This window comes from Passer montanus, unplaced genomic scaffold (assembly GCF_014805655.1).
Source record: "Passer montanus isolate IOZ18808 unplaced genomic scaffold, ASM1480565v1 scaffold53, whole genome shotgun sequence".
Taxonomy (NCBI): Eukaryota; Metazoa; Chordata; class Aves; order Passeriformes; family Passeridae; genus Passer; species Passer montanus.
Genome location: NW_024370263.1, coordinates 6,163,280 through 6,178,962, shown reverse-complemented (window position 1 = coordinate 6,178,962; position 15,683 = coordinate 6,163,280). Strand labels below are relative to the sequence as shown.

The 15,683-nt window shown below is 45.2% G+C and overlaps 1 protein-coding gene across 5 annotated transcripts; it reads right to left on the bottom strand.

Annotated features, from left to right (window-relative positions):
• Positions 1-107: 107 nt before the first annotated feature.
• Positions 108-15,683, bottom strand: CCDC62 (coiled-coil domain containing 62). Of its 5 annotated transcripts, none has more exons than XM_039724598.1 (12): positions 15,290-15,643; positions 14,821-15,013; positions 14,067-14,233; positions 13,687-13,788; positions 13,200-13,371; positions 13,013-13,114; positions 11,961-12,049; positions 11,070-11,170; positions 6,527-6,695; positions 5,741-5,891; positions 1,504-2,066; positions 108-1,060 (listed from the first exon to the last, which is right to left on the bottom strand). In XM_039724598.1, exons 1-10 carry the CDS (start codon positions 15,323-15,325, stop codon positions 5,742-5,744), a joined length of 1,281 nt encoding a protein of 426 aa, XP_039580532.1. In that variant the 5' UTR covers positions 15,326-15,643; the 3' UTR covers positions 108-1,060; positions 1,504-2,066; position 5,741. The 5 variants fall into 5 exon arrangements, with proteins under 5 accessions (XP_039580532.1, XP_039580531.1, XP_039580534.1 ...); XM_039724597.1 differs by having other exon boundaries at positions 5,747-5,891; XM_039724600.1 differs by having other exon boundaries at positions 5,772-5,891.

The window sequence follows — 15,683 nt, the reverse complement described above, 5'->3', positions numbered from 1 at the left end:
GGACAAGGGGAGGGGACACAGACACGGGGGAGACACGGACACGGGGAGGGGACACGGACACGGAGATACAGAGGGGACACGGGGGGACACGGGGAGGGGACACGGAGATAGAGAGGGGACACGGGGGTCACGGGGAGGGGACACGGAGAGGGGACACGGAGCGGGGGGGACACGTCCCTTAGGACCAGGCACCTGGCACGGCGGTCACGGCCAGCGCCACCGTGCCATGCCAGCGCCCCTCCTCACCCCTCCGCCACTCGCGCACACGCGGCTCGCTCCGAGCCCCGGGGCTCCAACACCCGTTCCCGTTAGCAAAGTCAATGACCGGAGCTCGCATCCACCCTGCGGAAAGGCCGGGGCTGAACAGGAGCTTTGTTGTCTTTAAATAATAATTCAAACCAAGGATACAATAGCAAAGGCTCCCTGGAGTATTTGAGCTGCTTCCAGAGTTAAGGCACCGAGTTTGAAGCGTTTCCATTCGAGCATCGGAGTGTGGTCAATAATGCAGTTGGGTTTTAAGTCACTTAGTGCTGAATAAATTAACCCAGTTGTTTCCCTTCTTCCCATTCCACAAATCCAGGGCAGCCCCGACACAAAATCCTAAGGCTCTGCAGATCCCTGATGCATCACTTGAGCTCAGTTTTCTATATTGATTTTAAAGTCATCATTTTAAACTCTCCAGGGGTTTAAACCCAGTGAGTTCATCCAATAACCTCAAAACCATTCAAAGGCAGCTGCTGCTTGGAACCTGCACCAATTTCTCTTTGCAGCTGCTGGACAGCTTCAGGGTGAGCATCATGGCATTCTCATCGTTGGCTTTTTAGGGGGAATTCTTGTCACACCCAGAGCAGGAGATTGTGAGGATGGAGCCTGAGAAGGCCCTGTGCAGGTAGAGGAATAAATGCACTGTAAAGGAAACCTGGAAAGAGCTGGAGCAGCTGAGCTTCCCTCTGTGGGTAAGGCTGGTGAGCAGGCAGGGAAAGGGTCTGGAGAACAGCAGCTCTCATCAGAACTGGCCACCCAATCCTGGGGCCATTAATACCTGCAGGAAAGGCTGCCACTGGAGCAATTAAAGAGAAAGCAGAAAATGAAATGAAAGAGTTAACAAGAAGAATCCAGCGTGTTGTGTTTCTCTGCAATAACTGGTGGCAGTGGATGGAGCAGAAACTCCCACCCTTGGCTCCCCCAGCAGGAAAAACGCTGGCACAGGGCTGTGGGAGGGGCACTGGGGTCCCAAAGTGCTCCCAGCCTACACAGGACTGGGCAGCCCACTCGTGCCTGTGCTGAGAAATGTCAGAAATCAAATGCTAAATGTGTTAAATGGGCAGGAGAGACAAAGTATCACCTTTGTCAGCTTATTTGATCTCTTCGTTAAAAAGTAAGTTCAAGTTGTGATAACAGCACATCTTGCCCAATCAGCAAACATAAATCCAGTTTAAATGCTAAAAAAAAGGTGCCATCATACTTGGCCACCTCTACAGTGCAAACAGAGGCCATACACACCTGATCCCATAAACATTTCTGGAAGAAGCAGCTCCTGAGTGTGGAAAGTTGTTCTGCCCATCTCGTGGGTGACAGCTCTCCCATTTCAGCAACATCAGAGGCAGTTCCTGCTTACAACACTAATTGGGAACTTCCTATAAACATTATTCATCTCTCTCTACAAGGCAAAAAATCCAGAACAAAAACAATATCCTAAAAAAAAAAGGAGAATGCTTGGCTGTGTCATACTCTATAAATATTTCTGAGCCACCATAAAAAAAAAAAGAAAAAAGAAAAGTAGTTCCTATGTTGTAACAATTACACACTTCAGACTCTTAAAAACAAGCTAGTGTTTAACCTGAGCTCTCAGCTATAAAAATAGCTTTGTTAATCTTGGCATTATTCTGTGTTTTATTTCAAGATAAAATACATTCCTGCAGAGTCACATCTTCTTGCCACTTGTGAGTCTTTCAAACACTCAGGAGGACCACGGGAAAAAAAATGAGGTAACTTTCCATTGTAGCTGCTGGGTCAATGATCTTCAGTCCTGAGAATTACCTCTGTGTTGGAACCAACTTCTTCCTCTGCAGAAAAGGGAAAATATCTTTATTAAAAAGCACGAACATTTCCTCTGAAATACCTGAAGCAACTTATGTGAATTTATCTGAAGCACACTTATGTGAATTTACTACACAAATTTTCACACTGCAAACAGAGTGAGAACATGGAGTAAAAATATAAAGAGGGAAAGGTAAACAAAGTACTTAACAGAAAGGCAACAGTCTCAGGGCCACCAGCAGGATGTTGGGAAATAAAACCTTTCCAGTTGGCTTTCAGGAAAGGAGTGATCTCTGTGCCCCAGGCCAGCCACTGAGTCACCATTTATGAGCACTGGCACATGCTGCTGTGTCCAAAACTGAAAATAGCCCTTTCCTCACTGCTTTCCTCCTGAGTTCTTCAACTCCCCCCCACCCAACCTCTCTCTGGAGGCAAAACAACTGACTGATGAGAATGGCTAATCATTGGCAGCTAGGGAGGGAACTGCCCTAATGTTTGCCAGTGCACCTGCCCTCCAAAGAGTTTCAAAGCAATTTAAAACCAAACAAACACAACCAAAATCAATTCAATCACTTCTGTATATGAAACTGCACAAATGTTTGGTTATTTCTGGACCTGCTCTGCTTCAGATCTAGTTGATCACAGTGATTCAGTGACTTTTAACACAGAAAGAAAATGAGAATTATGCATTAGCCAGTGACCCGGAGAGCCACTCATTCTTGCCATGATCTACAGTGGATTGTGGTGTGTTTGTTCCACCAGCTCTTCCTCACTTGAGGCAAATGTGATTATTTCTGTAGGCTCAGCGTGCTCTCCCCACTCTGCTGCCTCAGCACGGGGCTCAGCACTTTTGGGGATTTGCTCCTGAAGCTTTGTAACATCAGTGGTTTCAGGATGCAAGTCACAGTGCTGGCTTCAACCTACAAAACCTCTGCTGCTTTTACCTCAGGGCTCTTTTCAGGAAAAGAAGAGCTCTCTCTGTGCACAGGAAGGGCAGAGGAAGGGTTGGCATTCCAGCTCCTCAGCACCCATCTCCCCCGGGTGCCCCCTCAGCTGCACTCCTCAGAGCCCAGGGCTCTCAGTGTCTCCAGGCTTAATGCAGAACCAGCAGAACTCCAAAGCAGCCTGACTCCCCAGGGCACAGCCAGCTCAGGGACTGCAGCTGGAATATCCAAGAGAGCACTGAGCACCAGCTCCCCACGGGATGGAGGCTGGTGCACAGCTGGAGTCACACAGTGCCACAGCCTCTGTAACCTCCCTGTGCAGGCACCAGCTTGGGCTGTGTCAGCACTGGGAGATTTCTTTTTCTTTTTTTTTTCCTGCCAGTTTCTCTCCTCATTGTTGCTGGTTCTTATTCAGTTTCATGTGGTGTTCAGGATTTTAACCATATCTGGTTACTCTTTTGTCCTCAGAACCAGACAAGGTGGTGCCTACTGCAAGCATCCAATCCACAATAGGAGAACAAATAATCAGAGAGTGAGAAATTTCCTGATTCAAAAAAAAAAACCAAAAAAACCACATTCTGCTGTGGGCAAGGCTGCTTTGGATATTCTGAAACAGCTCTATTCAATACATTCTACTTTTGGGGCTCTGAGCCCAGGAACAGTATCCTAAAACAGCCCTTGGCCTTGGCACTGGAAAAAACTTCCCAATCTCTCGTTCAACAATGTTCACATCCTTGATCCTGTTATCTGTAACACACAGAAGGGTTTTAACTACTAATAAGGAGAGTGCAGGTACTGGGGAATGAAGCTGTGAGATCTGACTGCCCCGAGGATGAGGAACACGCTTCACAGAAGTTTAATTATTTGACTAAAGGAACTATTTGCCAACTTAATATCTGTTTGCTGTTACAGTACTCACAAGAGTTTTATTGGAAATGCACTTAGAATCCTGCGCCAGGCCCATGTCAAAAATCCATAAAGGGCATTAATATTGCAGATGCATTTATAAAGAGGGAAGCAAACAAAAAAAGATCAAGCTGAAAACACCTTGATGCTCAGGGAACATCACAAAGAAAAAAAGGAAGCTTAGCATCTCTTTCTTCTGCAGCAGGTAACTGGCTTCTGTGAAGAGTTCCTGCAAGTTCTGTTGTTTCTATTGTAATGTAAAAACACTACTTGGAAATCAAAGGACTCAGAGAATAAAATTTCCAGAGCTGCCAGGTTCAAGCTGCTGAGCAGCAGGGGTACAGTTCTTAATTCCCCCTTCTCCTCCCCACCCCAGCAGGGCACACAACCCAACATGTACCACTTCCCCCTGATTAAATTCTAAAGGCTGTATCGCATATTTATTCCGTTCTAAATCTCAGTTTAAAACAGCCCCAGGTAAGCCTGGTTTTAAGCACAGGTTAGCTGGCCTGCATAGATTAACTCAAACACGCTTGACGAGTTTTTGCCCAGAACTGCTCTGAAAGCAGATCAAAGTTCCACACATGTGGCTCAGGATCTGCTCCCGCCACTGCACACGAGTTTGCTTCATTTTCTGTCCACTAAAGCTGAAGGAGAAGCCAATTTCCAAGCTCAAAAATGCAGCATCAGATCCTAAAGCAGAGTCATGGGCAGACAGAGGAGCTGAGCAGTGACGTGCCAAGCAGGGAGCAGGAGCCAGACAGCTGATGGGGCTGGGCAAGAGCCACAAGCAAGCACTGTGTGCAGGGAGCTTTTCAGGAATCCTCCTACTCAGGAGTCTTTGCAAAAGACTAAACTGCTGCTGTCTTTGCCAGTGAATGAAATCCTGCAGAGGAACTTCTGAACAAAATATCCTTTCAGTTTATGCAAACGCTGGCACACAACCTTTACAGTCAGGCCCAGCACAGGGAAGGGTTTATGGTTCTGGATGTTATAAAAATGGCTTTGTCTGCTCCTTACAGCAACGTTGTTCTGGTCAGGTTCATCTAAGGCTAAAAGGAGTGCAACTTTTTAGAGGGAGGTGAAACGTGTGAGGATGAACATGAGGGTTCAGCACTGCTCTGAAAGCAGGAGCCTAAATCCTCCCTTTGGGATATACAGCAGCACAAGTTTGCCCATTGCTAGGGACAAAAGGTACAATGTCCTTGTCAAACAAGGTAGAAATTCTTATGGATATTTACCCACCAAACAAGTGACCCTTTCTCTGATTACTTCTGCTGCCCAAATACTCAACAGGAACTTTATCAGCACTTGTGCTCATAAAATAAACTGCTGTGACAGCTACATACAGGTTCTTTTCTTTGACCACTGAATATATTCCCTGACCCTGCAATGAAGGAGCTACAACTACTAACCCACAAGAACTCTGCCTTTATTTAAGCTGAGCTTCTGCTTTAAATTCATACCCAAAGAATCCTATATATTCCCTATACTGCCCTCCTCTCCATGAATATAATAATAAACCAGTTCTGACTTTGAGCAGAACAGTGAGTGTGTGCTGAGCCTGAGAAATCACCTAATTTGCTTCAAGTCAGAAAGAACCAGTGCTCACTTTTTTCTAGACCTCCTACAGCTTGCCCCAAAATGACTTCTGCCTTCCATCTGTTCAGGCACATGCAGGAGTCAAATCCTGTCATGACCTTGAGCAGCCAAACAGAATCCCATAAAAAATTCAAGCACTAAGGCATGCAGGAATTGTCTGTTCACAACCAATATCCTCCTCATGCTTTGCTAATGCAGTGCAAGACAAGCAAAAGGGAAAGGATGTTCCCAATCAGCATCCCTGAGACCTCAACCTCGTCCTGGGACAGCAATCTGAACCTTGCTCATGTTGCTGGTGTTGGGAATGCTTGTGTGGAGAAGGCTGAGCTCCAGGTCAGTCAGCATCTGCCGGGACTGGGCCAGCGAGCGCTCCAGCTTCCAGAACAGGGAACTGGTGTCCTGCAGGACAGAGAGGGAGCCAGAGTTAGGGAAGGATCTTTTTTTGGAGGATTTCAAAGAATTATAATGCACCAAGAATCAGCATTTTGATTTTTAAATGTTTCTGTTCAAAATACTGCAAAGTAACAGACTGTGTCTGATTGCTGCTGTTTCTGATAAACACAGAGCTCTCTCCTAGTGCCATTTTAAACAGATTTCCACGTGCAGGTATATGGAGCACTCACAAGAGAAGTACTTTAGGGATAAAGAGGAGAATAAAGACATGAGAAAGAGGGAAAACCAAGCAGAACAGGAAAGAAACCATGTCCAATAGCTTCTGATAACTGCATCCACATGTACCCAGGTTTTTAGTGGAATTACCAATTAGCCAGCATATATTTTCCTGAAGCTTTTCATTCCAAAACCTTATTAATTTTTTAAAAATTCATTTATACTTATGCTGTCCAAGACACATTGAGGTAACAAGGAGCTATTTAAAAAAAAATGTTATCACCTTTGCCATAAAACTGCTATCTCATCATTTGAGTCCCCAGCGCTCTTCCATGCCTGGAGACTTTTGCATTCCTACCATCAGTCATAATTCCCCATAACTCCCCTCAAAATCAGTCAAGAACATTGTGCAGTAAGGTACTGACTGTGTTCATGCAGTATCTCTTTGTTGGTTTAGTCACTGCCAGGTCATTGATGTCCAGAGGGGAATCTTCATCAGAGAATTGCCCAGAACTTTGAGCCAGGTTGCTCTTCTCAGTGGGTGCCAAGAGAGGAGAAGCCAAGTGGAGGGAATTCAGATCCACATTTTCTTCACTGTTAAAAAAAAAAAAAAAAGACATTGGCAGAAATAGCATCACCATCCTTTTTAAACTTTCAAGGGAAAATCATGGCACAACATAAAAGTGGGCTCTGAGCCAAGGAAACCAAGAAGCTTGGGAGATTACCAGAGCACTCCCATGTTTAACAGCTTCCCTAGATCAGTTTCATCCTCTGAGGACAAGGGTTTGACATTCAACCAGTCTCAACCAGCTCCATGACCATGTGCTTGAGTGTGTATTTAACCTTGCAAAGAGCACATGAAAGGCAAAACTTTGTTCTTCCCAATACTCTGCTACTCATTCCTCTCACACCCAAGTCCTTTTGGTTCTAATCAACCATTAGGTAAATTAATATTTGCAGGTGTACCTTTCAAGGGAATTTCACAGTGTTTTACAGTCATCATCTCACTTCAGAGATCACAGGAGAGCTTTCCCAAAGAGGCTTGGATGTATTTCTTTTTAAATACAAACCATCAGCAAACCACATTCATCAACTTCTGAACACAACAGAAGCAGAGTGCTAGCCCTGCCTGGACTGGCAAATAATGAAAAAAGATGTGTATTTTAAAGCAAATATTGTCTTTGAATTGATGACATTTCAGTAGATATTCTTTAGATTCTTATTTTGGTGTAACAATGCAGTCCATACCTGGCAAGACTGTTAAAAATAGGTACATTTTTAACTGACATTCAATCTAGGAAAAAGCCCTCATGAGAGTTGCCAGCTCATAATTGTTTGCTGTGTCCCATTTCACTTCTCCCATAAAAGACGGGGATAAAACAGGCTCTCTTCAAGAGGGAAAAGCTCATGTCTGTGTTTCTGACAAGGAAAGGTTCTGTGGAGATGTGAGGGAACAAGCAGCCTGGAACAGGGATGCGGGGAGATGAGATGAGATGAGCAGGGCCTGTCCTGGAAAACCCACAGGTTGGAAAGGAAGGGGACACAGGTTTGGCTTTGAGGCAGGGAACTGGCTCAGGAATGAGTGGCTTAGTCCAGCCCAGGCAGACTCATCAAGTACCTGCTGATGCTCCATCTGTAAAATGAGAATTGAGATAAAAATCCAAAGGCAGCAAATGCTGGCCCAACATAAATGAAGTCACCAAGTCAGAGCACACAGAAATGACTCCTGCACTCTGGGATTTCACAATCCCCTCTGCCACTGGGGAAGGCATTTGACTGTTAACAGCCTCCTTGTTGGCTGTTCCAGAACTCAGGAACTCATGGCAAAAATATTTGCTGGGATGACAGGGAGGTGCCAGCACCCTTCCCTAAACACAAACTACATCATCAGCACTCTGAAAGCAGCAATGGAAAACTGGAGGATCCAGATCCAAGTCCCAGGAGGAATGTTGTGCTGGTCCCTGCCATTAATCCCTTCACAGAAGCAATGCTCCTGCCTTCCTCCCATTTAGGGGTGAGGATTTATTGCCTGGCAAATCCGAGTCAGCAGAGGCTGGAGAGCAGACAGTCGGGGATTTGCACTGAGTCAATCCATCTCCAATTAGCAGGGCCCCAGGACCAAATGTGGGCATCAAGAAAAGTGGAGAGCTCAGCAGCAAATCCCAAATGGGTAGCACAGCTCCCCCCTAACTGGAGGATATCTTCTAGCTGCACTGCCCAGGTTGAATTTGTTCCTTTCCCCTTAAAATTCACTCAAGGACAAGACAAATAGGGCAAGACAAAAAGTGAAAGCAGCTTTCATGATGCAGCCTCAAAAGGGATTTGGAGGGATGGCAGTGTGTCATTGGTGCTGCTGGGGGAGTGATAAGGAAGGTCAGGGTAGACAGAAGGGGAGTGGAGCCTTTCCAGTGATTTATAGGCAGTGGAAACTAGAGAGAGCCCACATGGAGTGTGAAGCTCAGCTAAGGCACGTGGGAATGTGCCAGGCCAGCATTCTTTTTCAGGGGCTGCCCATTCACCTTGTTTCTGAACAGGTCTGTCTCACTGCAGCAACAATTCCTACAATATTTCTGTTTCAGAAGCCACACAGAATGAAAGCATCCATACATCAGATCTTTCCATTCCATAACATGACTCTGTTTGGATGCTGGGCAGGCTTGCTGGCAAACACTGTGAGCAGGTTTAAACAGCTGTTCATTTACTGTGCTTGTCAAACACCAGCTGGAAGGCTCCTCTCCTCTGGCTAAAAAGCAGCTATGAAATCGCTGTGAAACTTCAGAAATCCTTCTAAAACAGAGCTGGCTAAATCAATTTTTTGAACAGAAATAGAGGAACCAACAGAACAAATCCACAGCAAGTCCCAGCTCTGAATGCCTTTGCTCATGCAGGCACAAAGCCACTTCTGTAAATGCAGAGCAGGTTTTTTATCTCGGAGACATTCCAACATCACCGAGGCACCTGAGTCTTCTTCTGACACTTCTCAGCATTAGGAACCTCATCCTGCTTGTCCCCAACCACATGTCCTTCTCCTCCCACAGCACAAACAGAAGGATAGAGTCCCACGAGCTGCAGAGTGGACAGATTGCTGTCCTTTCCATCTTGCCATCTCATTTCTTGCCCTGACAGAGGCAGCAGCCTGTGCTCAGAGCTGTGTCCTACATTCTTGCCCAGCCGAGATGTGATTTCTCAATAGAAATAACACACTCACTAAAGCATCACACAAAACCTGCATCTGTTTCTTGCCTCACAGAAACATCACTACACAAGTCCAGCTCTGGTCAGAACATATTTTACCCATCAGAATTATGAGCAACATCTGGGATTTTAAAAAATCTTTAAGATTTTCTCAATTAGTTTATTTGGCTAAGTTATACGGCATTGCAGCTTCTCCTGCCCACACAGCTCTTGGGGATAAGAGAGGAGAAAAAACAAATGCATAAAAATAGAATCACAATACTTTAAGAGCTATTTTTATTTTAAATTTGTTATTTTTTCAGGTTGAAAAACTAAATTTAAAACAGCAGTTACTCTAAACATAGCTTGAGCTAATACTGAGAGCTTATACACCTAAGTTTCTACATAGCCTAGCTTATGCTTATTTCTTAAAGGCAACAAACTCATAACCTTTGTGAGCAGGTACATTTCATCTCTTGTGCAGTCTCCAAACAGCTGTAATCTCCTCCATGGTGCGTATTTTCATCTCTCTTTTTGGGTTTGAAAATCTCCAGCCATTCCAGATCTGAGAGTGGCTTCCACCACGTATCTTTATTCACAATGAAGTTATTAATACTGGAATCAGAGTCAGACTTGCAAGTGACAGGAGTCTCTCTGCTTTTTTGGCCAGACTCAGTGTCAGATCTCTCTTCCCAGGTTTTGTTTCCATTATCAGTTTTGTCAGACGTGGAGCTGTTCTGGATTAAAGTGCTTTGCAAATCTACACGAGATTTGATTTTAAGCCAACGATCGTATGAAGGCAAAGACACCTCAAAGGTTTTTTGGTCTCTGCTTTTCACTTCATCCTCTCCAATTTCCCCGTTTCTCAATGGCCTTGTGTTGTTTACCTCATGAAATTTTTCACTGTCTAGCTCATCAAAGCTTGATGCAACATCCTGCTTTTCTCCTTCTTCCACAGGCAGGGCCAAGCCTTTCACAGCTTTTTGACACTGGCTTAACAACGCTGAGGCAGCTTCCTCCAAGTCTGAAGCATTCAGTAACTGTCTATTATCTACTTCACACATCTCAGGGGTGGGTTTTACCCTACTTGCTGGAACTGGTGCAGTTCCACACTCCTCGCACATCCTGTGGCTGCCCTCAGTCCTACCCTTGTCTGTCTCGCTGGGGCTTTCAGAGGCAGAGAATGTGGCCTCTGAGCTACAACAGCACGACAAAAACAAGTCAGAAACACTGCAGGTAAAGAGCATCCCCAAGTGCACTCCTAAAGCTCTACAGAACACAGGCTCTGCCACGGTTCTGCAGCAGCTCACTCACCACCTGGCAGTTGTATCCTGCCAAAACCCCACCGAAAATCTGCCCAGATTTTGGCTGTTACTTTTCAAAATCAGTCTGCGAGTTCCCTCATGTTTTAATCACAGTATGGTGATTCTGTCTGAACCTCCAGGGTGTGCACCAATTCCCTAAGTTTACTTCCTAAAATAAACTTTGCTTTTTAAATAAAAGTAGTAGGGAGCCAGGTTAACACCCCTACCACCAGACTAGTTCACTTTCTAAAAAAAATCATGAGCTGTCTGGCCTGCTACAACACTTGGTCTGTGACTGGTGTTCATGGTCTCTCCTGACCAAATAAAACACAAGGTACTTGACAGCTTCACTGGATATTTGTGGTCAAATCCAGCAAAGCCATCCTGACCCAGCACACACCCCTGTTAGGATGTTAGCTGGGGCTGAACAGTGAAGTCTCTCTTTGAGGACAAACTATTTAAGGAAAAAAAAAAGAAAAAAAGTCTTTACCTCTTTCCACTTGATGCATTTTCCTGTTTTTGCCTGGAGTCCAGGGAGCTATCAAAGTTGACATGAAGGAAGTGCAAGTCTCGCTGCTGTTTTACACAGACCTGTCAGAGGCAGTGAGGGGCACTGGTGAATGTCTGGGTGCAAGAACATCATCAGCAGGTAGTACCACAGTGCTTGTCTTCCAAAAACATCCTCAAAATGTTTGTATAAACCAATGACCATGGTCAAATTATTGACAAAGACTTCCAAATCTAAAAGGACAACTCTGCATCTATTTAGGAAAATAATGTTTTGCAGCAATAAACAGGATTTCTATTAGAAGATTAGAATATTCTTCTAAGATGGAACCCCACTGAACAATAATAAAACATCATTACTATTACCTGATATTTAATACATGTTGTTATTGCATTGTTCACAGCTACAGAATTACAGGACATGGATGATAATCATGGGATTTGGCTTTCACTGGGGATTTTTGTGAAGCTAATGGAGAAGGTAACTACCCATCAATTACTTGCAATTTAAAAAATGGAACATGTTTTGAGAACCTCAGCTGAGAGCAGGTGAACACACAGGGTTTAGGCTGTGAAAAACAGATCTGCCAGGACACTGTGTCCCTTACTCTGCTGAGTTCACCTTGGGCAGGTGTGTGATCCCAACCCTGCTGCCCTTCACGTGACTTCCCAAGCCTGGAAACACCGTGGGCTTTTCATCTTAACCCCAAATGAAATAAATCAACATTCTACAGGGATCCCAGCAAGGCACAAACAGATTTTTGTTCCTTAATCAATACTATCTAGATCTAACTTTTGACACTGTTCCACACAGGTCTGATGATCCTGAAAATGCTCCTCTGACCTCGGAGCAGGAACACAACCAGGGCTGTACCTGCCGCAAACTGGACAATTCTTTTTCAATCCGCACTTGCTTCGACTTGGCAAACTGAAAAAGTTGATCCTTCCTCTGGGCTTCTTCCACTGTTTCAAAAGATAGTAATTATTTTTGTTACTTCGGGTGAACAGACACAAAGCAGGTGCATTGCTGATGCACCTGTAGCAGTAGGAGGTGGTACTGAAACAAAACAAAAGCATTTTCTTAAGATCAACAGGACCTGTTTCTCCTCCAGATAAAAAGAGCACAAAACCCACAAAAAACCAAAAATTCAGGTATTTTCCTTGGACTTTTCCTCAGCACCTGGCTTCATGTTACTAGCAGCAATATTGTGCTTCATTGACTGATTTAGTTAATGTTTTTAGAAAGGGAAAGGGAAAAGGAGAAAAAAAAGAGGAAATCAAAATGGAAATTCAGTTAAAATTAATTTTAATTCATGCACGTAAAGAGAAATGCAGCAAAACAATTCCCAATGTTATTGGTTTTAAAATAATGAGACATGGCATCAATATCTGACAAAGGTCAAACAGCAGACTAAAAATCATAGGCAAAGAAATTATCTGACAGCAGAAGACACCTTTGCCCATCTAATCTTTCAAGGTCTCTGTGCTTATCCCCAAGAATATTGCAGTGACCTTTCCCATCCACTGCAGCACCAGATGTTCTTCCACCCAAAACCAAAGGTATTATGGAGAGCAAGATGCAGTTTATCAAGGCCTGCATATTAAACCAGCCTCAACCAATCCCATCACCTAAAGAAAGCAACAGAGAAGAGAAAGTCTCAACATTTTCAGTCCCCTGAGCCACTCACTCCTCCCTGTGTAATCACTTTGGTGAACTTTGTGCTTTCACAAGACTTTATAAAGTGTCCCTGCAGAAGCCCCAGATATTGCTTCCACAGAAGAATGGCACACAAGGGATATACTTTTATTAAACTGCAAGGAAGGCAGGTAACAAGCTGCCTCCTTCACAGATATCAGTGAACTGCTGCCCAGAAGTCTCTGAGCCGTTGAAAGCCAAGGCATGGAAGGCCAACTGCCCACCCTCACCTGCCAGTATCAGCTCACTCCTCAAGCAGCCATTTTCTTGCTTCAGGTGACTGATTTCTTCCTGGTTCTTGCTGCTTTCTTTCATCTTCTCAGAGAGGATATCTGCAAATCAAAATGTAGCATTTCCCAGAGTGGAAAGGAATCGTGCTGGCCCACACTAAATTAGGTGCCCAGCAGAAACATTTACCTTTCATCTTATTTACTTGACACATGACATCGTTCAGTGTCACCTTGAGGTCCTGGTGCTCCCTGCTGCGACTGCATTCATCAGACTTTGCTGTACGCAGAGCATTCTCCAGTGTTTTAAACTTAGATGTAACCTCAGTGATCTGATCAGTTGTTTCAATTAAGGCCTTGTCCTGAAATAGGAAACACAATGAAATCTTGTTTTTAATATCATGGATGAGTTTGGACAAAACAACATCCTCCTGGAGTAAAGTGATCCACAGACTTCCTTCTGAGATTTTGAGGAAAAAACCCACCCAAATTAAATCTTGGAAGCAAGCTTGTTGGTGAAAACAAACCAGTTTATTGCTGACCATTTTTCCCTTCCCAAACAAGCCTAAGAATTAACCATGAGTGAGATCACCGGGGACAGAAGCCTCGTGGCACAGCCACCAACAGCTGCACTGCAGCTTGGCCACATTTAGTGCCCATGAGCTGACAGATGTTACCTTCATCTGAAGCATAGAGAGAAGCTCCTGTTCCCTTGCTTGCAGCTGGCCTGTTTTAGCAGACAGTTCCAAAACTGAGCAGTGGAGACTCTGATTTTTCTCCTAGTGAACAGAAATAAGTGCCAGCCATTACTCCAGTGATTCAAAGTTATTATTTTTTCCCAGTAAATGCATCCACAACGTTATTTAAACATCATGAGTGGCAACGTGGGATCCTGAGCAAACTGGAGAAAAGAGGACTGGAGGAAAAACTGTTCCCCAACTTGCTTGTGATCAAGGGTCTTAATACCCTGCATGTCTCAGTTTTGGAATGTTACAGTTAATCACAGGCATCCTGTAAATGCATGGACTACAAAACCAGACCATCACTCAAGCCCTACCTCCAGAGCCTGGCAGTGAACAGATGAATCTGTTACTTTTTGAGTGAGCTCTTTAAACTTCTGTTGTGTGCTTTCAAGTGTTATCTTACTGTCATTATGCTGGGATTCTAATAACTTTAACTTTTTGGTCAGTGATTTTATAACTGCATTTCTCTCGTTCAGCTCATCTGAAAAGGAAGGAGACAAAGTTGTACGTGAGAAAGAACTCAGAGGAGAGCGTGCAACTTCTTAAATCTCAGAAATAATTTCACCCAGTGTTTTAAAATCACACAATTCAGACGTGGATGCTTATGTTGCACACTCTGAAGGAGGATTCCCTGGCTGCCCAGCTCAGATGGAACAGGAACTGCGTGGTGAGCTCTGTACTGAGGCTGTTCAGAGCCACCAGGTGTTTTGCTGGGTGGTTTCTGTTTGCTCAGAGCTGAGCAGCAGAACCTCAGGGCAAAGGACTCTGTAACTCACCAGCAGGCTGCACATTTTTCTCTTCCCCCACATTCATTTAATCAGATTATTTTTTAAAGAATTCACAGAAGCAATTCACACATTCAGACAAGAAAGAGCCTGATCATCACACCCCCTTCAAGATCAGATCACTTCAGCACCACTGTGGAAGTCTAGATCTCAGAGAAACAATAAAATTTTAGGCTGACGGGTAGGAAATCTTCCTTATATGATGCAAAACTGTTACTGAGGGGTTGAAGCACCTGAAAATCTCATAAGAGCAAGATGCCATTCTTTACACCACAACACTTACTAGTTAACTCGCTGCATCGTTCTGCTAAGGTCAGTATTTTTTGGCGATCATCCTCCCAGGCCTGAATGTGTCTCTCATGCACTGCCACCATGTCATTGAGCTCCTTGTCACGATCTTTCAGTTCTGCAATTAAAAGCTTCAGCTCCTGTCTCTGCCTCCTAATGATGCTGCTCTTGTGATCGGGGCTAAATGCCTACAAAAAAGCGAGACATGGAATGCATTTCAACACCAGGAAGCGAAAAATTCTCCCATAATAAACTCGAAGGGTTTATTTTTAGTTGAGCTGTGTTTATATTATAAATAGAGACCATTCCAAGAAGTTCCTTATGCTCGTGGTACCACCTGTGGCCCCTGACTGAAGCCCTTCGCAGAACAAGCTGGTACCACCTGCGGCCCATGACTCAAGCCGGCAGCAGCACAATGAGAACCGAAAACAGAGCCGACTGCTAACGGCACTTCCATCTTTTACCTGGGGCGAAGCAGAACGCTGGAGTGATGAACTCATAGGGGACTGGGGGCCAGGGCTCTGCCAGGCATTCGCGGAACCGGGAACACTTGCAGGATGTCACGCTCAGCATGGAGGCTCCCCCGCCGCACACACCCGCCGGCCCTGAGGGGGCACGGGCGGCGTTAGAGCCACGGGCCGCGGCCGCAGGCCTGAGGGGGGCCCTGCGCTACCGCCCCCGCGGAGCGACCCCCGCTCCCGGGCAGGGCTCCCCCGCTGTCCCGCCCGGCTGGGAGGCTTTTCCTAAGCCCAAAGGCTTTCCCTGCCCTCCGTCCCCGCTCGTTACCCCCCGGTATCCCCGGTTACCCCGGCAGCCCCCGACCCACCGGCACCGCCCGGCCCCGCCCGCCGTTGGAAG

Bases quoted from the DNA above. Each gene is read 5' to 3' on its own strand.
- CCDC62 (XM_039724596.1), bottom strand. From the start codon at position 15,325: ATGAGTTCATCACTCCAGCGTTCTGCTTCGCCCCAG. The intron at 13,115-13,199 runs GTAAATGTTTCT...TTTGATTTGCAG, and splicing joins TCAAGTAAATAAGATGAAAG to ATATCCTCTCTGAGAAGATG. The intron at 11,171-11,960 runs GTACAGCCCTGG...TGCCTCTGACAG, and splicing joins AATTGTCCAGTTTGCGGCAG to GTCTGTGTAAAACAGCAGCG.